Below are 21,495 nucleotides of genomic sequence, written 5' to 3' on the forward strand. Positions count from 1 at the left end.
CGGTCACGCCCCAGCCAGCCTACGTGCACTATCTGCACGTTCTCTTTCTTCTGTAAACAGCTCTTGTAGCCAGTAAACACGCGCAACTCGGGCCCGCTTTGTACGTGCAGCATTGCTGAGCTGATGTTTAATTTGTCACAGTTATATCTATAAATGACCAAAACAGTTTATATGGTAAAGAAAATAAGCCACTCAATAAAGCATGCATATCAAAAGTTATTTACTCCACCAATCTGAATTTATTGAAATGTCTTCACTGTCTCTGTACATCTTTGAATCGTCTTTTACATTCTGCATTATTTCTTTCAGCCCTGCAGGGGCCGACTTAACAATAGCCATGCACCAGACACTCAACTTTTGAATTCTCTTTAATACACACAAATAATAAAACATTTTCCAAGCACATACTTTTTTGGATTTCCCTTTAACAAAAATGTATCTTAAAACAACAGTTGATCGATGTAATACAGCACACTCAATGTTTGTAATGTACTGTAGATAACACTTAATAGAGTCAGACAGTCCTTAATGTCTTTCAGGCAGGCCTCAGCAGCTCACGGATTGCTCCAACGGCAATATATTGTACGACCAAGAGACCCAATGCTACATTGAGATGCATTCTTACAGCATCTCAGTTGCTGCACTATTGTGAACAATATAATCCCGGCACTAAATGTCCATAGTCCAGTTTCCAGCAGTTTGAAGCAGATAATTGAGAGTCTTATCCGCTACGGTGCATCCAGGACTCAAACAGCGGCTGTGGCAGTTGTCAGTTTGAGGGCATCTTCCAGGTTGCGTTGCCGAACTCTAGAGTTGGTTATGGTTTCCAAATGTGACTCGGGCACCCATCCACGATGCCGATCGGACAGCCTGGTCCCCTCTACCCAATCTGGGAGGAAAATAGAATCCAACACAAATTAAATGAATACTTATTGCTAATAATACCAGACTGCATATATTATATAGGTGAATCCCACTTTCTACAAGGGCATGATGAATAATGTAGTGTGATGATCTTACGGTCACTGCTTTGTTGGTGCACTAGAATGATATCAGCTTTTTCCAACGACACCTCATCAGGCTGCTGGGACACAATAGCTCGGATACACTGCATCTGTGTATAGTCTGTATGGACACAAGAGGAGAGGAGTCAGACCTACAGTCATAAAGAATCATCGATCAATAACGCAAACCAGGATGTGTAATGCTCAGATAGTAAACTGGGCCTGAAAAAAAACTGTACAGAGCTCCACCCAACTACTGTTTGACTTGAGGTCTAATCAGCCAGGGTAACTGAAGACACCGGTGTGAGTGTGCACGGCCTCTATCACATGCCATGCATTCATGGAAACTAAGTCAGAAAAACTCTGAATATCAGAATTGTAAATACAGTTTATTTCACGGTTATCAGTATTAAATGATACCCCCAATGGAAGTTCACTGCATGCCCCTGCGGTTCAAAAGGTGTATATACTATGAGCGCAACATTTTCATTTATTGCTACATAACATGTATGCACAATTTCAACAGTTGAACCAAAATTGTCACTTATTTTCCTAAAAATCCCTCAATACTTTCAGTGGGCAGAGTTTACATGCCATGCAACCTCTTGATGAGTTTTAACTTGAACACCTCTCGTCATCACACTTCATACCCTGATGAAGAATGTTAGAGTTGAATTATGTTGGTTATCAGTGAGTTAATAAAGTATTTTTAACCTACAATCAGAGTGCCTCGGGTGCTTTTTACACTGCTGGACAGTCACTGTTTTATTCTTATGAGACCATCTTTTACTTCGTTAACTTACATGTGACAACGTACCTGTTGCCCAGGATTCAAAATGACGACTTGAAAATAAGTAATAGTGTTTGAAATCTGAGCTAACGACTCACACTAGAGTAACACATTGAGTGTTCAATATGTAAGGAATGAGTGAAGTAGGCAAGGATTTTAACAGCTTAGCATTTTGCAATGTCTAAAACAGAATACTTCACCTTGCGCAGCAGAAAAATCTATTTCAGGATGCGGCCGGGAAAGAGCAGATATCCAACGTAGCTTATCACTCCTGAAGAAAGAAAAAGCAAGGATGAGTTTCTCATCTGCAACTTCTTCCACTTCGTGGCGTGACAAATGACATACAGTCATTCCCTGCTACGCTCTTAGTCTCTTACTGTGCGTCAGTCCGTAGCAGCAGGGCTCTGTTCGTCATGTGAAGCCGGAACAGATTCTTCTGGAGGGAGTGAAGTTTGACGCGACAGTTCTCGGCACGCAGGTCTGATACAGGACAGTGGTCTATTACCGTGTACCTTCCCCCTCTGGAAGCAGCGAAAGCACAAAAGAGAAATGAGATGGCGGAAGGAAAGACTGCGATAAGATTGAAGGGATGATAAAAAAAGACTGCGTATATGAAGAAAACAGGATGTAGTGAATGAGAAGGGATCATTCAAACATGTTTGTTGACTCACTCTTTATGTAGTGAAAGCAGCAAGTAGTCATTGAATAGGTGCAAATGAACATTCCTCTCCGTTTCCTTTAGAGAAAAATCCATCAGTTCAGTGACCGGCCCTTCCCGCACCATCCTCCGAGACTGACTGATCAGAGGAAGAGTCTGTAACAACACACACACACACACACACACACACACACACACATAAAGGAAACAGAGAGACAAAGACAGCATATTAATATTTTTGAGCGTGAAAGTAACATTTTCAGAGTTTGACAAAATGATCTTAACTCAAGCTCCTTTTCTGGGACTTTCAACCACATCTCGTAGTCAGTTGTATATCTTTCATTTATATACGGCCAGCTGTTATCACGTGACTACAGATCGTGGGATGCCAACTGAGCAATCTCCATGGCAACTGAGTTAACTCCATACACCGATGAAGACTCTTGTGGTGCAGTTGAAAAGCTAGTAAGTGGCCCTTGAGTTAAGATCATTTGGTCACACTTTTTGTTTTGTTGTAGATTTCATAAACATCACTAAAAACAAAGATATTTACTAATTAGTGCTGGGAATGACTGAAATAAATGTTTTAACACAAATATGCAAAATCAAATGTCAAATAATTGTCCAACGCGATTAATCATGTACATCTGTTTATAAAATAAAATTCAACACAAATAGAAGAAAGACGTCTATTTTCTTAGTTTTTAATTCCAGTTTGCATGAAATCAGTCATGTTATGATCATATCATCACAATGTAATCCCGTTGATTTTGTCCCTAAGCCATTACTTACCCTGCATTCAAAGTCCGTCTTTGCACTGAGACAGACCAGCGACTCAATGCTTTTCATCTGAGTGATGCTGTCGTTACTCTCTTGAATCAGCTAAAGGAAAAATAAATTAAATAAAAAGAGACATTTGTCACCAAGGAGTTCAAGATATTGTTCAACTATATTATAATATTGCCATCCTACGTAAATCGGATGTTACAGTACCTTCTCCAGAAGTTTCAAAGATTTGATGGCGTGAATCGCCTCTGCAGTACCAGGAGTTGTTCTCTTCACAATGTTCTGTTCAGAAACAGTGTGTTGAAGTGTTAAAGTCAGATAGACAAATGTTGTGAACCATCAAGCTTTGCGGTTTCAGAAATTCACACACACACACACCTGGACCAGCAGCTTAATTCTTGTGATCCTCTGGAAGGGAAGGACGAGGAAGGAACGGAGAGGAAGCCTCTGACAAACAGGACTCCTCTCTAATTTGTCCACAATCCGCTTGAAACCTATATTCTCATTCCTGACGGAAAAAGATAAATTGAATACATAGAAAGATAAAAAAAGAATACAGACGATAGCTGAACAGAAAGGCTTGACTGAGTGGCTTACATGAGTCTCTGGTAGGTGGCGTCCTGATAGGACTGGTTGGTGAGGTAGGGGACATAAACCATTTTGAAGCGCTGACAGTGCCGAGCGATGATATCACACACGGTGAATTGTATGATGTCAGTTTCCACCCGTTCCTCCAACTTTGATAAAAAACTGAAACAGAAATCAAGAATTATTCTAAGCGTATTCCTCCCACAGATTTGTGTAACTGTACCCGCACAACACAAAAGGGTTTGATATTCACTTAATGCATGTTTCATGTATCTAAATGTGGACCTAGATGGGAACCTGCTCTGACCTGTGGCTGATGGCGCGAACATCAGCAAGCCGCGAAAACAGCCAGTTCCTATCCTGAGTAGTCAACAGCGCCCCCAGCTGTTTGCACTTTACAAAGTGTTCAACCACAATGTCCAAACTCCGGCAGTAGGAGGCTTCTGAGGTCACCACCTCAAATCTCACCTAGAAGGAAAAATACATGAGAAAAGATGAAAACACTGAGCCAGCTACAACAAGAGCTGCTACAAAGTCATTTATAATTAACAAGCACAGTGTTGCCAGTTATTTGCTAGCAGGGGTCTTTTGACAGGGATGTGACTAACCAAGATTTCACAATGGCTTGCAGTTAAGACATGTCAGTTATAAGTTGAAAGGGAAACACCTACAATACCAGAGAAACGCAACGCTTACGCATTCACCACTTCTGGCAGGAGACACTCGTCTGCCAATAAAAAGTGAATCAATGGGAGGGTTATTCTGAGATGTGGCAAGACTGAATTTTTCTCATGATTTTAGTAGTTTGGTGTGTGAGGTAAGAACTGTAACAAGCTGATTCAATAGAGTTGTGTCATTTCACAGAAGTCACCAATGCAATGATTTGAAAATGAATGAAACGATAGAGAAACTGCTGATGTGAAATGAAGCTCCAAAAACATTCCGGTCATTATGGTGGAAGTGAATCTCTACAACTATAACAGATTGACATGAAAACAAATGCATTTCAAAGTTATCAGATGAGTGAAATATTTGTTGTTTTAGAGATTCACTTCCCCGTGTTTATTTACTACCAACAAGTGATCAGAATGTTTTGCAGCGTCATTTCACATCAGCATATTCTCTATTGTTTCATTCATTCATCATTGAGGTGAGAATGTTGTGCCAGTAACTTTGCAGGACATGAAACAGAAACTGTGTCACTGATTCTAACGCTGCTGCTTAATATCTACTGTACTTAAGAAGGAACAGTTTTAGCTGCTCTATTAAAAAAATTCCAATCTAATCTAGATCAAAATCCTTCACGGAAGGTGGATTAAAGAAGTAAAGCTGTGGGGAAAGTGAAAGCTAATCATTTTTTGCCCAGAGCATTCTCCTGAATTTCACTGGGGTGTGACTGTTGTGTTAGTAACTTTCCAAAGAAGATTGTAAATCACTGACAGAGGTTCCTGGCACAAAGTTCCTACATCAATAAAACCCTTCATAGCTGTATAAAAAAAAAAAAAACTTCTTCCATCAAACAATGACTAAACTTTCATTTGTATACTTGTTCACTTGTTACCTCTTGTAGTCGCCTCTGGTCCTCTGTGAGCTCCTCCAGCTCACCACTGTTCCTGACCCCCGGCAGCTCCCGCCACAGCGTGGATGACTGAGAGAGACAGACGGATAGACGTGGGGAGGAAGGCCTGCCTTCTTTCTTGGCGGGCTCAGGGAGAGGCAAGCTTTGGATACTGGTGATGGAGCCCGCGTGGGCCCAGGAGTGAGGGTGCGGGACAGGAGGGAGGGGAGGAAGAGGTCTGCGTGCAGGAGGGGGTGAGGGAGCAGGAGACGGGGTAGTGCCCTCGCGCACAGAGACGCCATCGGAGCGAGCCTGGCGCTCGATCTCAAAGTTCTGGGCGGCCTCGCTGTACTGCTGGTAGAGCTGGGCAGCATCTGGGAGAAAGAGAGGAGGTGAGACGGGGAGAGACAACAGAAGAGAAGAGCAAACAACAGAGAGAAAATTTAACAATACAGGCAGCAAGGGAAAAAGAGGAGAGAGAGATAGAAAGACATTAACAGTGTTAGCCAAGAGCAGTTGTTTGCATTTGACATTCCTTTTACACGTACTTGTCGGAATGCAAAGTTGCAGCAGCAGCTGTTTTTGTCTCAAGTTAGGAGATACGAATACTTGCAGAAACCTGTCTCTGGCTTGCACAGACGAACATGTATCACACACACACTCCTGCCCCATTTCTGGCAATATTCATGTGAATCAGAGGCCTAGGGACGTGCTGCCATTTTAGGTTATTTAAAACGTAATTTTAAAATGGAGTGAGCCAACAGTGAACTGTGGTGTGTTTCATTTAAATTCTGAGGCAACATGCTCATAGTGAGAGATAAACAGTTAGGGAGCATGTATTCACTCAGAGATGAATCACACACACACTGAAGGGAAATGCACAACAGCGTCATGCTTTTCCCGACCACAGCCACAGTAGATATGATCAGAAGACACGTTACTGTGTCGCGTACATGGCCTTTTCCACTAATCAATCATGAGATTTACTATGAAACAAAAGTGCTGGTGATCAGAAAAAAAAATAAAATAAGTCAAATAGTAAAAATAAAAAATGTAAAATAGGGATTAATGAAGTTATGTTTGATATGTGCATAGAGAGTTCATATCATATTTTTCAACTACATGACCTGAATGAAACAGAAACAAGATACATAAGTACAAAGGTACTCACTGAAAAAGCGTGAATTCCTTTTCCGTCTGTCGATTGTGTCCAAAACATTCCTACAGTCACAAGAAAGTAAATATCAGTTAACATTCTGACACCATAGAAATACAGCATTTTACCTCCATATGCTAAACTATGAACGTTTTTAATAAGGGGACACTCAATCACATCACTCTAAATGAAATATTATGACACATCTTGACCACATGTGTGCTGTGTGTGTGATTTGTTTCACTCACCTCAGCTCTACTTCTCCCCAGCTTTTGCTTTTATCGTCCTCATCATCTGAAATATAAAAGTATCCGTTCGTCGAAACATTATATAACAGCATACTTGCGCTATATTCTAATTAACTGACTATGAACTCCACTCGCAGTTTGGATGAATAAGTAAAAACACAAATAAATAAGAAATAAAATAATTAATTGTTAGTTAGTTAGTAACCGCGCTCCAACAAGCATTACAGAAAAGATTAATGAGTTTCCAAGACTCGTGTTTGTCTTGTTGTGTCTCAAAGCAGAATCATCTTGAGCCTTTTTAGCTCATCCCTTACTTTCTCCACCTCCACTTATCTCCGCCCACTACCTATGCGCCACAACACTGTGACGCAGGTTCATGTAATGTGATCAGATCAGCGAACTGATAATGTCTATTAGCTCATGTTTCATTAGAATTTTGGTTCTGTGGTTAATTTGACAACAACAACAATGATGCCAGAAACTCCCAGACAGCTATACAAGAAATGAGTAGAAGATTGCCTCAGATTAAACTTTTCTGTGTGTAAAATCAAACGTTTGCTTCATTTAAAAGGTTACTTCCTCTGCGGGTAGTCGAGTCTATATACAACCTAATGAGAGGATTCTTTTTTTATTTATGTTACGCTGGACAGAAGCACTCAGTCGCTCCCTCCATCTTCTGTTTTTACCTGTTGTAGAGAATATTCTGGTTCTGCGATCCCCTGCAAAATCATCTTCTTCTTCCACTTCTACAAGCTGTCCATTCCTTCTTTCAGTGGTTTTACGGATTCCCCTTCTTCGCAACCGAGCCTCAGGACCCAAATCTCGGAAACTGCAGCTGCTCGTCAGAGTCCCCCCTGCTATTTTCGTTTCTCCCTTTCTGCGTTCCCCATCGACTTCCTCTCCTACCTTCTCCACAGTACCCCTCTCCTCGTCACTCTCACCCATTCTGTCTTCCAGTTCCTGGCCACCCTCTCCCTCTCTGGAGGGAACGAGGAGGTCAGACTCACTGTCATAATTCAGAATGGGGCAGCTGTTAGGCTTGTACAGCGTGTTGCTCACAGATAAAAACATCTCCACCTCCTTCTCCAGTCTTGCTTCTTTCTCCATTTCTGATAATTTAACCTCATCCCCCGCCTCTTCCCTATGTTTCTCCTCTACAGCTGCCTCCTCTAACTGAAGGGGACCAGACGGCTCGGTCTCTTTGTCCAAACTGTGATCCTCCTTCCCTTCTGTGTTTAACAGTGTTTCAGCATGAGTGTATGTAGGTGTGTCACCATCATGCATAGCTGTGAACTGGTCAGCATGCATCTCATTTTGGCTCTGCCCCATACCTCTCAGTCCGTCCACCTCCAGCGGCTCTTCGTCCTCCATCTCTGGCTCTGAGTGGTGTCCCTCCGTTCCCACCTTAACAACAGGCACCTCCCCAGTCACTCGTGCAGCCTCCTCCTCCTGTTTGACATTCTTGATCTCTGTCTTGCACCGGTCGACCCCTCGGTTACCTCTGTCCTCTGCATTAGGTTCGTCAACAGTGTTTTCCTCTGAACGTCCCAAAATCTCCCGCACTACATCTTTGGCCCATTTGAGGTGCGGGGCTTGGGAATGCCGCTTGGGCTCTTCGGACATGCTCCATGCGCCGCTCATTCGAATCCGAATGGCCTCCACCTGTTCTGGACTCATTGCTCCGGTGGTAATGGCTTCCAAGATGGGTTGAATTTTTTCCAAATTCATCTGAGAACAAACATCCCCATAGGGATTACTCGGGACTGGCGTAGTCTGCTCCCTCTCTCCTTCCACCCCGTCTGTATTTTGCTCTCTCCACTTTATGAGAAGATTTTCAGTCTCTGAGTCTCTTTTAATGGCGCATGGGCGCTCAACTTTGCTCCTCATTTCTACTGACGATGCTCTCGGTCTGACAGCCCCTTCGATTGTTTCTCCTGTGGCTGGCCTTTCCTCCCTTGGTGTGTCACACTCACTCTTGCTGTCTGTGTCCTGGATGATGATGATCGGGTGCTCATCATTTCTACTCAGGTCATCATGAGGTTCCTGTGTGGCCTCATCACCGCACTGATTACTGTTTGGGTTGCCTCCCATGTGATCAACTTGTGACTGTGACGTTTGCCCAATCACGCAGAAGACGTACTTTGGCTGCTTCTCCCTCTCCTCTTCATCAACCGCCTCCTCCTTTCCCCTCTCCTCGTCTCCCTCACACCCCTTGACGGCAACAGGAGGGTGGCCATCGCGTGCACCTTCCCAGGATTCCTGACAGTCCTCAAACTTCTCTTCGTCTCTTTCATCCTCCTCGTCTCCACCGCTGGACAGAGTCACAAAATCGTCCTCGCCTGACGGCATTCTATCTTGCCTCCACCCTCTCTCACTTCCTTCTTCGTTCTCAGAGCGGCCCAAATAATCGCCTCCACCCTCTTCCTCCCTGTCACTGTCCTCCGTGTCATCTGTCACGTTCTCTCCCTCTGCATCCCTCCGCCAGCTTCCCTCTATCCCTCCATCTCTGTCAGACAGATGTTCCTTTCCTCCCTTATCTGCTTCTCTCCACACTTCACCCACCTCCTCGCCATCTACACTCACACCCTCCGTCTCTGTCTCGCTGTCTCCGCTATGCTCAATTCTCCCTTCATGTCTTCCCCTGGAGCTGCTTTGGTCCAAATTCTTCTCATCTGGTTCCTCTTTTACTCGCCGCCCCTCTCTTTCCCGCTCACCCTGTGACTCCACACTCTTCTCTTCTTCACTCCTCCTCTCTTTCCCCCTCGTGCGTCTCTCTCTGTCGACAAACTCGTCTTTACTATTCTTGCCCCTCTGTGGCTCTAACCACATCCTCCTCTGCTCCGTCATCTCCCCCCTGTCTCTCTCTTGCTGCTCACTTCTTTTCTTCTCCCTTTGACTTCTTTCAGCAGCTGGATCTCTCTGTTCTTCTACGTCTCTGCCACTTTCAGCAGTGCTCTCTCTCCCCGATTCCCTCTCTTCATAACTGTCTCTGCCTCTTCTATATCTCGTGTCACTGTCCATGTCGCTGCTCCACTCTCCGCTGCTGTGGACTCGTGGCGGCACCCGAGGAGCCGTCTGGTTTTGAGATTGGCTGCTGCCCTCTTTCTTATCATCCCACCGACGATCAACCTCTCTTTCCTTCACTTTCCTGCCTGTCCTCTGCTCATACTGTCTGTGTCTGTCTCCCTCTCTCCTGTCAGATTTCAAATCTGTCACATTTTCCTTCCATCTATCTGCCTCCCTTTCAGCTCGCCGATCAACCTCTCTGTATCTCACCCCATCTTTCTCCTCTCCCTTCCTCCTGGATCGATCCACTTCTCTGTCCCTGTCTCCATATCTCTGCCTGTCCTCTTCCCTGTATCTTTGCCTATCTGGATCGCTCTCCCTCTGTTTTTTGCCTGCATCGTCCCCCTCACTTCTGCTGTGTTGATATGTCAACTCCTGCCTCTCTTTGTGTCTCACTTTCTCCCTCTTCAGCTCTCTCTCATCACTGTCTCCTTCACTCCTGGTGTCCCTCCTTCCCTCTCTCCTTTCAGCCATGTCACCGTCTTTCCTATCCGAGTGGATGTCTCTTGGATTGCGAGGAGAAGGCGCCCTGGTCTCCCTCTCTCCCATGTTTGGCCTTGGCTTTTCTCTCTTTCTACCTGTATCCCTCTCTCTTCTGTCCAATGAATCACCCCTTTCTCTTATCCTGTCAGACTCCAGATATTTTTCCCTCTTTCGTGATTTCTCGTCTTCTACAGGTCTTCTTGCAGTGTGTTTTCCCTCTTCCTTTCCCCTGCTTCGGATCTCATCTCTTTCCCTCTCTCTGTACCTCTCTCTCTGCCGTGCCCTCTCTCTTTCTCTCTCCCAGTCATCTGGCTCTACTCTTTTCGGCCCATCTCTCTGCCTTCTTTCTCCTCTCTCCTCATCCACCTCGGTGAAGGACGGCATTCTCTTACCACGATCTGCGCTGCGTTTTCTCGCTCTGGGAAATGTGCTACCCTTCTTCGTCGCCCTTTCTACAACTCTCAAAGTCTCCTTCTCTAGAATAGACAGCGGCCTCCCATTCCTGCTTCTGTCACCTCCCTGCCTCCTTTCTCTCTCCCTCCACTCTCTTTCTCCCTCTCTCGGCCGGGGTGCAGGAGCTCGGTCTCTTTCATAATATCTATCCCGTGGGTCCAAATCTTTGTTTCTTGCTTTGTCTCTCATTTTCTCCGTTTCTCTCTCCCTCCGCCAGTCTTCCTCTCGCTTACTGTCTCTCTCTCGTTCCGACTGGGCAGTCATTGCTGGCCTGGGACTTGGATCCCGGGAAATTTTTCCACCTGGCTGAAGCTTGCAGTCAGACATGTTTCTGTTAGATAAAGTGTCAAAGAGGCTGCAGCTGGGCCTTTTGGTCCCCATCGATCATAATTTGGAGAACCTAAAAGAAAGCAAAGGCCCACACGGTCAATTTAGAAATCAAGCATTAAGAGTCAAACTATTTTCAGGGACAAAAAACAGAAATGCACGTTAATTTAAGCAATATGGAGAGGTCTGCAACCCTTTAACGACTAAGTTAATGTCACAAAGTTGTGAGTGTGTACTGAAAAACTATATTTCTCCAACGTTACTACTACTACCTGATAGCTGCAACAATGCTGCGTCTTCAGTCTGCTATTGCTTTATTTTGTCAAATGCACTAAATTGCAACCTTTACACTTGGAGCTAACGGCTATATAATAGTCTACGCCAGCGGTTGTATAATAACTTTAAAGTAGAAGAGTATGCAGAGAAAAGGTGACACCCTCTTACAGTTCTCTAAGAATGCAGCACAGACTTGCAAAGTACAGCGTACCAAAAGAAGTCTTTCAGAAAGCGAGGGCATGTGGCACATAGGCATGACATGTAACATGTAAACCATAACTAAGCTGGATCTAAATCTGCTCAAACTAGAAGCAATTTGCAGAAGAAGTGTTCAGAAGAAGTCCATGAAAGAAGAAATAGTGAAGCAACTCACCTGAATGTTGTATCCTGGGGAGATCTGTTGTCTCTTCCCGGGTCCAGCTCAGCTCAAAAGCATGGGATTGCACAACAGACAAGAATTCATTCCCTGTATACACATCGTCTAGCTGACATAGCAAATGTCCTCCATTTTTAAATCAATCAAAGCTGCTCTTTACTCTCAATACTTTAGCTCTTGTGAAAAACGTGATGTTTACGCCTGAGCTCTCCTTGTTTTTCCCTCTTACTGCCTCTCTCTCTCTCTCTCTGTCTCTGTCTCGCCCCACCTCCCCTCCTTCCTCAAATTCCCAAACAAGTTTCAACAGATTGACACTTATCTTCCCCCTCCTCCTTCTCTCTGTCTTGTCCTCCCCGTGGCTGTTGCTGAACAGGGAGATCTCTAATAAATCAAGCAAAAGTCTGTCGAGCCCGTCCAATATTTTAGTCCCCTCTACAGCCAATGTGGTCGCCTGTGTGGGCCCCCCCTGGCAAAATACAGTACAAAACTCTCTCCTCTCTCTTGCCCCATTCCTTTCTCGCGAAACACAGGAAGTACACCTCCTTGGTGTTTCTAGCTTGGAGCAGTGATTGGTTGATATGGAGCAGCCGGGTGTGTCTGCACACAACACACAGCCAGGTAAGGCAGGTCTGAGATAATACAAGGGTGAGTGGGGGAGGGGAGACAGAAAGTAAGAATTGAGAGCAGACGCACACAAACACACACACACACATACACACAGATAGGTGGAAAGCTCACTGAGACCTATAAAAACGTCCCTACATTCCCATGAGATATAGTAAAGAGGAGGGAGAAAGAAAATATACGAACTGTTTCTTAAGATTTACAAGTAAATGATTTGTTTAACAATGACTGCTTTACTATGTTGATTGAGTACTGAAGTGACCTGAACATTTAAAGGCACCACGTCTCTGTCATTAACATCACCAAAGAAACACAAAGATAAGACAGTTCCCTCTTTCACAGTAACTTGTTCTTTTGCTTTGTTGCACTTCTCAGGTTTTACTTCACTCTACCTTCATTCACTTAATTTCATAAACAGACTCCTCATTCAGATCTGTATTTAATTTTAAATGATATAGTATATTCAAATTATTATTAATTATAAATCTCAAGCTGCAAGCTTATTTGGTACCCCTATAGCTATCATGTCATATAAACACCCCTGCAATAAATCTTCACAAGGTTTATTAGAGTGTTCAGTTTTGTTCAGGTAATTAAATGTTATGGTTATCTTGTAGACTTTGCAGTTTGTGGTGTTGTTGAATTGTATTGCAGTTTATACTTCCATTTGTATCAATGAGGGCATTAGTTTTAGCTAGGTCTACCAAATAGAGCAACTGAATGTGTATGGCACTTACACTGAATATATTGTTTTACTGAAAGGAACTGACCTCTCTATAGTATACAACTGTTTTTTTTTCTAATATAAAGATTTTCATTTCTGTTGAGGGTAAGAAGTGAACAATGATGGCGACTTAGAGGGTGAAAGAAACTGTGCAAACTAAACTCTCTTCCCATGGATTTCTTTTTCAACTGTTTCCTCATGAAGGAGGCTGTTGAGCAAACACACAGGCTACTGATGAATGTTTATTATCTTTAATCTTATCATTTTAAATACTTCTTTGAATGTATGCAAGCTGGGTTATGATTAGAAGAATGGGGCATTGTTTCAGGGAAATCAATCTGTTCAGACCTGTAACAGGTTAAAGGCTGTGACTTGTATTCAAATTCATGGTGATGAATTTGAAGGATGAGGCACAGTTAAATAGAAAACAAGTGTTGCATCATCATGTGCTGTGGCTGCAATTAAACAGTAAACTGGATATACTTGTACTCTACTTTGTACACGTACCCTACTAAAATGTAATTCATTTTAAAATATGCTACTTGCATGGTTTTAAAAGAATGTTATTTAAACAACAGCGGTATATTTGTACTGGAGCACAATCATTAACTTCTTAAATATGTGATTATCACGCTGTTTCAAAAGCCTGGCAGGTAATTTGTTGTACAAAAATAAAACGAATGCAGTGTTACACAACGAACCTGCAATAAATCCTACAGTCATGAAGATTATGATTTTTTGCTTTTGTTAAGAAGTGTTTTAGAGAGGTGTTTAATCAACTTCATGGTCATTTTGGAGAGTGTAGTTTAGTTTAGTCTGGTTGACATTAAGAGAAGAGGGAAATTAAATCACAACTGTATAAAGTCAAGGATTACATAATTATGTAATAGATTTATTATGGTGCTTAAAGGGAGTAAATATAAAAGAGTTCACGGGATTAAGTGACATCATTACCAACAATGCAATACATAAATACATATATAAAAAAACGAAGGCAAACAAAGTGAAACGATAGTGTTGTAAAAAATGATTTACAATCATCTCTGACCAAAAGCCAACCTTTCTTTTTGAAAATATGTTGGTTACCTCATTTAGTCTCACAGACTGCAACGCTGGTAAATTGTATTGTATTATGCTACAGAGAGAAGATTATAATATAGTGCCCACCCCAACAATGAAGGTAGATTAAATATTAAAAACACCTCTTAGTGTCACGCAATAGAATTGAACAACACCACAAACAGCCTTCAAAATGACCAAATAGTTAAATCAACATCTCTCTAAAGAAAACTGAACATTATAACCCTCATGGAGGCGTATGGATCTATTGCAGGACTGTTGTATTAGACTGCATTAGTTTTAGCTTGAAGAACTTGCAAATGTGAGTGTATGTTGGTAAACCTTCATATAATTGATGGTTACAGTTTTTGGGGGAGCCCTGGAACATTATAGGCTACATGATGTAACCCAAAGTCCAACAACATGATAAGATTTTGCATACAGGGCCTTTATGTGAAAAGTGCCTAATCAGAGTTGATGAGAGGTAACAGTCTTCTGTTATGGAAATCTCCCATCGCACAATATTGATGTTGTCACTTTTTAATCTTGCATTGGATGTGATTAAATACCTGATCTTTGGAACGAGATAATGCCCCGTGTCTCTCAATGTTTGTTTGGTTACATAATTGTATTGTCATTGTTGTTTATTTGATGATCTTAAGTTTGAGTTGTTTGGTTGTTGTCTTGTTTGTACAGTTATTTATCCTGTATGCTATTTATCATTTAATGGTTATGTGCCATTTGTCAATGTGTTCGTTCTTGAAACAGCAGAATAAAGTATTCCAAAAAAATAATATGCCATGCTGAGAGAGCGAGAGAGAGAGAGAGAGAGAAAGAGAGAGAGAGAGAGAGAGAGAGAGAGAGAGAGAGAGAGAGAGAGAGAGAGAGAGAGAGAGAGAGAAATCATGCCATAGATGTGATGGTTTTTGGTTTGTATCCATCTCCACTTGTGAATCTAATGTGAATTTTCCTTTTTTTTAAATACTGTACTTGATCTGGAGATGCATCTTAATAAATGATCAAATATTTGTAGTAGTTTGTGCAGCGTTAACAGAAGCACACGGGGGAAACTGTGGACATCTTCTTCTTCTTTGGGGTTTATTGGCGGTTGGCAAACAACGAATTGGCGTATTACCACCACCAACTGGTGTGAACCAGGATGCCTTATTATTGAATACCAAATCAATTTAAAAAACGGGCTAACATTTTATCAATAATATAAGTCAATCCAATATACTGATATAGTATTTGACAACACTTACTTCTTGAGTTCTGAGTTATATGTACTTTAATCTTGCTGAGGTTTTTAATTATATGCCTTCTTTCTTCCTCTTATTTCTGACAGTGAGACATGTTCAACTGTTTCCTCAACTGTAGACATCATGCTTGACATTTTCCTCTGTTTCACTCAACTGCACGTCCTCTGGTCAGCTGATGCCGTGTGGGGGAGCAGCTCATTGGCCGCGCTTCATCTGGACCGTCACGTGCGCGTGTGTGTTTAGTTTCACTTCCGCACTCCGCTGCTGCTGCCTGTAGCCTGTTAGCCTCTTGGATGCCACTTCACACAATTTGAGAAAAAAAAAGCGCGTTTCTTATCCGGGACAGGAGAAGCGTGCCGCTAACAACGTTCATTTAAAACTCCAGACTACATGCAGCTGTACTTTATTTTAATTGCATAACAAAATAGCAGCTTTATTGCTTTATTAAGTCAACCAGGAAGCGACGTTAGCGCGACGAAGCTCATCACACAACGGGCTACATGTTGAAACGGCTCTTAAAACCGTAACTAACAAAGGAAACCCCCCCTACTCATTGACTGTAGAAGACGTCATGAAGGTAGGTGCACAATGCAGCCTGAAGTTAAACTCTTAAGCTTTCCAGAGATGTATTAATAACTGACTGCTTCCTCTAGAAAAGTTATTGCCTCATGCGCAGATGGACAGACATTTTGCTTGCACACGCTTTAGTGTATGTGGTGTCACAACTTCATTTCCCAGTTACACGATTGTTGATTGATTGATATATTGTAGCCTACACGTAAAATATATTTTGTCTAAAAAATGGAGAGGTAGTTTCGTCCTAGTTGTGGTTTTTTCTGTTGAAGAAGCAAATGAATGAGCATGCATCCCGTCATTGAAGTTATTTCATATGGATAAAATCACCTATCTTAGTATATGTAATATATGCACGAAATAGACAAACAGGTTTTCTCTGTTTCTGGTTATTCGCTGAATTAAATACCTGACAAACAAAGGTACTTTATCACATTGATTCAAAAATCATATACAAATCCAATATTACCATAAAGCAGTCCTGCACAAAAGAAATGTCAGCAGGATTAGAGCTGCAATTAATGATTATTTTCATTTAAGATTTAATCATTGTGTTTGTAAAATAGTAATAAAAATATAAAGTAGATAAAGTAAAAATGTCCCAGAGTTTAAGGGGATTAATAGCTGGTTTTGGCGGATCAACAGTCTAAAACCCAAAGTTATTCAGTTTAATAACATGTATGATGAATAAAGGCAGCAATTCTTTTGCAATTTTAGAGGAAAAGTGACTTAAATTATGAATCTGTTATCAAAGTAGTTGCCTATAACTCTAATTGACGTCTCCTTTCAGCGCTAAAAGTGATAACATAGTTCGATCACATTTATTTTTCTGTAGTTTAAACTGTATCGATAAAAATCAGATGTTTAATAGTTATTATCATCTCTCATTTTATATATATTTTAATTTCGTCCATTCCTTAATTTCTAATGAATTATAAGTAATATATTTGAGAATTGATTGAATGGTGATGAGTCTTTCTTTTTTTCATCTGTGCCAGGCAGTCAACAGTCGCGGCGGAGGGTCCTTCCTGCGGTGGACCCTGGTCGTTCAGCTGGTCCTGTGTGGGAGTGGGGTCTACGCCACTGACAGCACCAAAGGCTGTACACTGTTAAACGAGTCGGCCTCGGAGCGCAAAGTCCTCAGTCGAATCGAGTCATTTGCCCATAAGAAGTAAGACGTGTCTCCGTTGTGTACCTGCACATTCAGCGCCATCAATATGACGTTAGATTGTTTTTGTTAAAAATCCGCACTTATTGAATATGCAAACCAACCGTGACAGAAGCATTTTGCCTGATTGTCCTCGGTGTTCACCGCTGTCTCGCATGTTACTAATCGTTTACTGGGATTTGTTCTCGTGTTGGCAGCTTTACAGCAGAGGCCAAGATTGGAACTGAGAGTTACACATATGTGTTCCAGCTGTGTGGAGATGCAGGGGGTTTTCCCGGCGCCGGCGTTGTTCAGCTGGACAGCAAGAAGCCGGGAAGTAAACCAACAGTGGTTGGCCTGTATAATGCAACGCAGGCCATTGGAGGAAGTAAGTCTCCGCCGAATAACAGACTTACTCTGACTTCGTGTTTGAATGTTAACCGTCTGTGATTTGGAATCTTTGGTCGGAGCATTGCATTGTGTTTTGAGACAAACTACGAGCATAATTAGCCCAAAAATGCAGTAGAATTGTTCACTGTTAAGTCTGACCACGAGATTAAACCTTTCCTGAAGTGATTTAGATCAGTATTGTGTCTGCATGGTCTATTTTTTACACTCAACTGTTCTTGCAGGTGACTGGGTGCTGTTGATCTACAACAACGGTGACAGTTATGATGCCCACTGTAACAAAGAAATGAGGAAAGCCATGATCAGGATCTCCTGCAAGAAGAACATGGATGTGGTAAAGGAAACATGGATGGCTTTTGGATGACTCATTTTGTGAAAGGAAATGCTAACTTCCTAGTGGCCACATTCACAAGAGCTCTGAGGATACTCTGAGAGTCCTAGCTTAAGAGTGGATTAGGAAACTTCTCAGAGCAACTTTGAGGCAGGAAGGGACAGAATGATGCATTATTGTAAAGAGGTGTGATTGGTTGATCCAAAAAAAGAGAAAGGATTAATGCACTCTTAGTGATAATGGGCATAGAATGGACAGCGAAAGACATGGTGCTATTATGAATACTATTTAATGTAATGACATCTCTGTTGAATAAAGTGTAAGCCATAGACTTACTTTAAAAGTAGCTCACAGAATGTTTGAAAACACAGGTCTATAGTAACATAAGCTCACGCTTATGTGTATTTGTTTACATTTATTTACCATGCTGGTAATTTTAGTACTTAATCTATTTGATATTAACGGGGGGGGAAATAGCTCAGCTTCCATCAGATTCTGTGATGTCTGGCTAGTTTATATAAGTAGCAGCATTGGGAGGTTGATTCATGTAAATCTATGAACCAGCAAACACTGGAATTTTTCGACGTTATGGCATAATTGCATTGGGTGGGAGATGTGAGTGAATCGCTAATGAGATTGACCACAAACATCCCGGCGCAATCTAATACCTTTTGTCTTGCCACCATTTCCTCCTCTGCTTAAGAAGCTCGTTATCCTCTTGGAAGTCCTCCTCCCTTCTCCCTCTAATAGGTTTTCACCTCAAGAGCTCTCTGAAAGGGCTAAGATACTTTGTGAATAACTTGTATCTTTACCAGGACCTTGTCTTAGATGTTAGTGGAAATTCTTAGAAAGTGTAATAATTCTATGACTCTTAAGAATGACAGAATTCAGTCACTATGAGCAACTTTTTCTGCTAGGAAGCTTTAGGAATACGACCCCAGGGGCTCAAACCAAAAATGTCAACGTGTTCAAAACAAAAAAATGCAAGGGGCTGCGTTTGTAGGGGCATGTTGCTTCAGGTACCAGACGACATATGATCCAGGAAGGCATCTTTGAGAAACATATCTGCCCAACTCTGCACAGCGAAATATAATACTATGACGCACAGTTTTACAACTCTGCAAATCATCGCAGTGAGTTTACTCTTCATTTTGATGATTACAAGGAAAGACAATCAAATATTCCATTGACGTTACAAAAATTGAGTTAAATGTATTTACTGTATAAAAGTGTTTTCTTTACACAGGGCAATGCAGGTCTGGACATGGCCTAATGTTTCTCCTGTGTCCATTAGTCTCCCTTTCCTCTCGTGTGTTGTATTTACCTTTGTCTCTCACCATCTCACTCGCAGGCCCAGCTGAAGGTGGTGCTGGAGGACAGGCAGAGGGTGCAGGACTGTTTCTACCTGTTTGAGCTGGACTCCAGTGCTATGTGTGAAGCTGTTGAGTCCCACATCAGCGCCGGCTCCATAATACTCATCATGTGCGTAATTACAGTCTGTTACCCTTAACGTTAAGGCACATGAATGATTAATGCTCATAGACCTTCTCTTCTTCCAGTGGTTTCTGTCTTCTGGCTGTTTATCTCATTGGAGGTTTCCTCTACCAACGACTGATTGTTGGAGCCAAAGGGATGGAGCAATTCCCGAATTATGCTTTTTGGGTGGAATTTGGCAACATGACAGCGGTAAGCCTTCATTTAATGCATCATTAAAACATCAGGCTTGTGTGTCTTTAAAAAAAGAATTCACAACAAACTTAACCCCCCCCCCCCTCCACAGGATGGATGTGACTTTGTGTGTCGGTCAGGGAATCGGGAGAACGCCCCGGCTTACAGGGGAGTGGCCACAGAACCTTTAGAAGAAGAGCCAGAGGAGAGAGATGACCACTTACTGCCTATGTGATCTCAATACGTCAGAAGTGGGACAGAATGTTTCGCTGTGTGACACAAGCGGCAGGTTGCTGTTAGACACAAGTCTTGTTTTTCCTGTGCTGGTTTAGGTTAGGACCTGTCAGCGTGTATTCCAGACTTGTGCCTAGAGCAACGACCTGTGATCTTCTCGTCACTTACGGGCACGTTACTCATAGGGCTGACAGACCGGTCTCCTCTTCCTACCCCATGCATTTCATTCAGCTGTTTGATGTCAAACAAATGAGTGACTTATCCGATATTACAAAGTGACAATAAAGAGTGACTTTTCTTCTGTGGAAATCTGGCACTAAAGGGAGAAGTTAAGAAGTTGGATTTCTACCTGATTTAAACTTAATGTCCTATTGCTCATCTTTTTCTGCTTAGCTGTTTTTTTGATGGTTGTTTAATTTTTTTTCTTGGATCCTAGTTGTGCACTGACAGTTGCAGGTTACAAAACGCACAAGTGCTTTTGCTTGTGTAATTTGGCTTTAATCAGTTTATGGATTTTGTGTATTGAAAGTGAAAGAAGTAATATGAGAATGTAAATGTTTAATTATAAGTTCTGTGACTGTGCCTACAGCCTTTCTACACAAATAGAAATAGCTTGACTGACCTGGATTTTTGGTTGGGCATCTTCCTTTCTCTCCAATATCTTCCTAAAATGCTTCCATGATCTCGACAGTTATAACTAACCGTCCTATTACGTATTTATCTGAAAGGTCAACAATGCTGTTAAATTAATGCACTGAACTTACAAATGTAGTGTCTGAAGCAAAGCATCCAACTCAAATTTGATGTATTATGCTATTTATAATTTATTATATCAAAAAGTATGATATATATATATATATATATGGGGTTTATGTACTTGTATTTCCATAGAATAAATGAACATTCACAACAAAAGACTAATATTTCTGATCACAGATATATTTAATAATTAATATTATAGTCGGCAAACTCTGGCCTGGATGCCTACATTATATAACACACACACCAACATTGTAGGAGAAGAGTCGACTGTCTTTTGACCAAATATTCAGGCCGCTTCATGCCTGATGCTTTGCTTCTTTAGGAGGATATGCGGCAATGAAAGAACTTCATTTTCTATACACCTATATCAACATAGTACGGTTGTAAACATGTTACGGCTCTGAGGATACAAATAATGAAGTTTGTAAAATGTTTAGAAAATTCCAATGATTAATGGATTACAGCAGGATTTTGATGGTTGAATGATGTTAGGAACGTTCAGTTGCGTATCAAGTTACTATATTATTGTCAGTGTGAGCACTTGTGTTTATTTTGGTTTGTTTCCATCTTTGCTTTTTGTGTTTATTAAGTTGCTATGTCAGGGAATCAGCCTCTAGATTAATATTCAGTAAAAACGTGTTTGTTTCAGTGAGGATTCCAATGTTTTTGTTTCTTTTGTGATTCCATAAACAAATAAAATATGAAAGTAGTTTGTGTATGTCCATTGTAGTGGTGAAATTAGTACACACCCAAGTGCACTCACCCTTTGGAGATTTAATGAATGTAAACTGTTTTAATAAAATCATTTAAGGCACAACACATTTAAGTAATACTTTGTGTTTGAATGAACGTTATGGTTAAGCTCTTGCTTTCTGACGTTGAGTGGGTTTTGAACAAACACCTCTTGGCAGATGTTCCTGGGCTTGTGTATGGGATC

At 41.7% G+C, this 21,495-nt stretch overlaps 2 protein-coding genes across 3 annotated transcripts; one reads left to right on the plus strand and one right to left on the minus strand.

Moving 5' to 3' along the window:
• Positions 1-229: 229 nt before the first annotated feature.
• On the minus strand, positions 230-12,275 carry arhgef5 (Rho guanine nucleotide exchange factor (GEF) 5). Of its 2 annotated transcripts, none has more exons than XM_079164647.1 (15): positions 11,767-12,275; positions 8,120-11,190; positions 6,789-6,834; positions 6,556-6,605; positions 5,388-5,758; positions 4,134-4,294; positions 3,836-3,988; positions 3,617-3,746; positions 3,446-3,520; positions 3,245-3,334; positions 2,466-2,608; positions 2,172-2,315; positions 1,995-2,065; positions 1,021-1,125; positions 230-889 (listed from the first exon to the last, which is right to left on the minus strand). In XM_079164647.1, exons 2-15 carry the CDS (start codon positions 11,169-11,171, stop codon positions 747-749), a joined length of 4,734 nt encoding a protein of 1,577 aa, XP_079020773.1. In that variant the 5' UTR covers positions 11,172-11,190; positions 11,767-12,275; the 3' UTR covers positions 230-746. The 2 variants fall into 2 exon arrangements, with proteins under 2 accessions (XP_079020773.1, XP_079020772.1); XM_079164646.1 differs by having other exon boundaries at positions 7,475-11,190.
• Positions 12,276-15,704: 3,429 nt separating this feature from the next.
• m6pr (mannose-6-phosphate receptor (cation dependent)) lies at positions 15,705-21,375 on the plus strand. Its single transcript, XM_079164658.1, has 7 exons — positions 15,705-16,012; positions 17,007-17,179; positions 17,374-17,543; positions 17,788-17,897; positions 19,246-19,376; positions 19,454-19,580; positions 19,675-21,375. Exons 1-7 carry the CDS (start codon positions 16,007-16,009, stop codon positions 19,795-19,797), a joined length of 840 nt encoding a protein of 279 aa, XP_079020784.1. The 5' UTR covers positions 15,705-16,006; the 3' UTR covers positions 19,798-21,375.
• Positions 21,376-21,495: the final 120 nt, after the last annotated feature.

The sequence above is a fragment of the Pholis gunnellus genome, assembly GCF_910591455.1.
Source record: "Pholis gunnellus genome assembly, chromosome: 8".
NCBI lineage: Eukaryota > Metazoa > Chordata > Actinopteri > Perciformes > Pholidae > Pholis > Pholis gunnellus.

What these genes read in the sequence shown, in the direction of transcription:
- arhgef5 (XM_079164646.1), bottom strand. Translation starts at nt 11,171, where the DNA reads ATGGGGACCAAAAGGCCCAGCTGCAGCCTCTTTGACACTTTATCTAAC. An exon ending in CAGAATATTCTCTACAACAG is followed by an intron (nt 6,835 to 7,474) that starts GTAAAAACAGAA and finishes TTTATATTTCAG; the next exon opens with ATGATGAGGACGATAAAAGC. An exon ending in GAATTAAGCTGCTGGTCCAG is followed by an intron (nt 3,521 to 3,616) that starts GTGTGTGTGTGT and finishes GTTTCTGAACAG; the next exon opens with AACATTGTGAAGAGAACAAC.
- m6pr (XM_079164658.1), top strand. An exon ending in AACGCAGGCCATTGGAGGAA is followed by an intron (nt 17,544 to 17,787) that starts GTAAGTCTCCGC and finishes CTGTTCTTGCAG; the next exon opens with GTGACTGGGTGCTGTTGATC. An exon ending in GGCTCCATAATACTCATCAT is followed by an intron (nt 19,377 to 19,453) that starts GTGCGTAATTAC and finishes CTCTTCTTCCAG; the next exon opens with TGGTTTCTGTCTTCTGGCTG.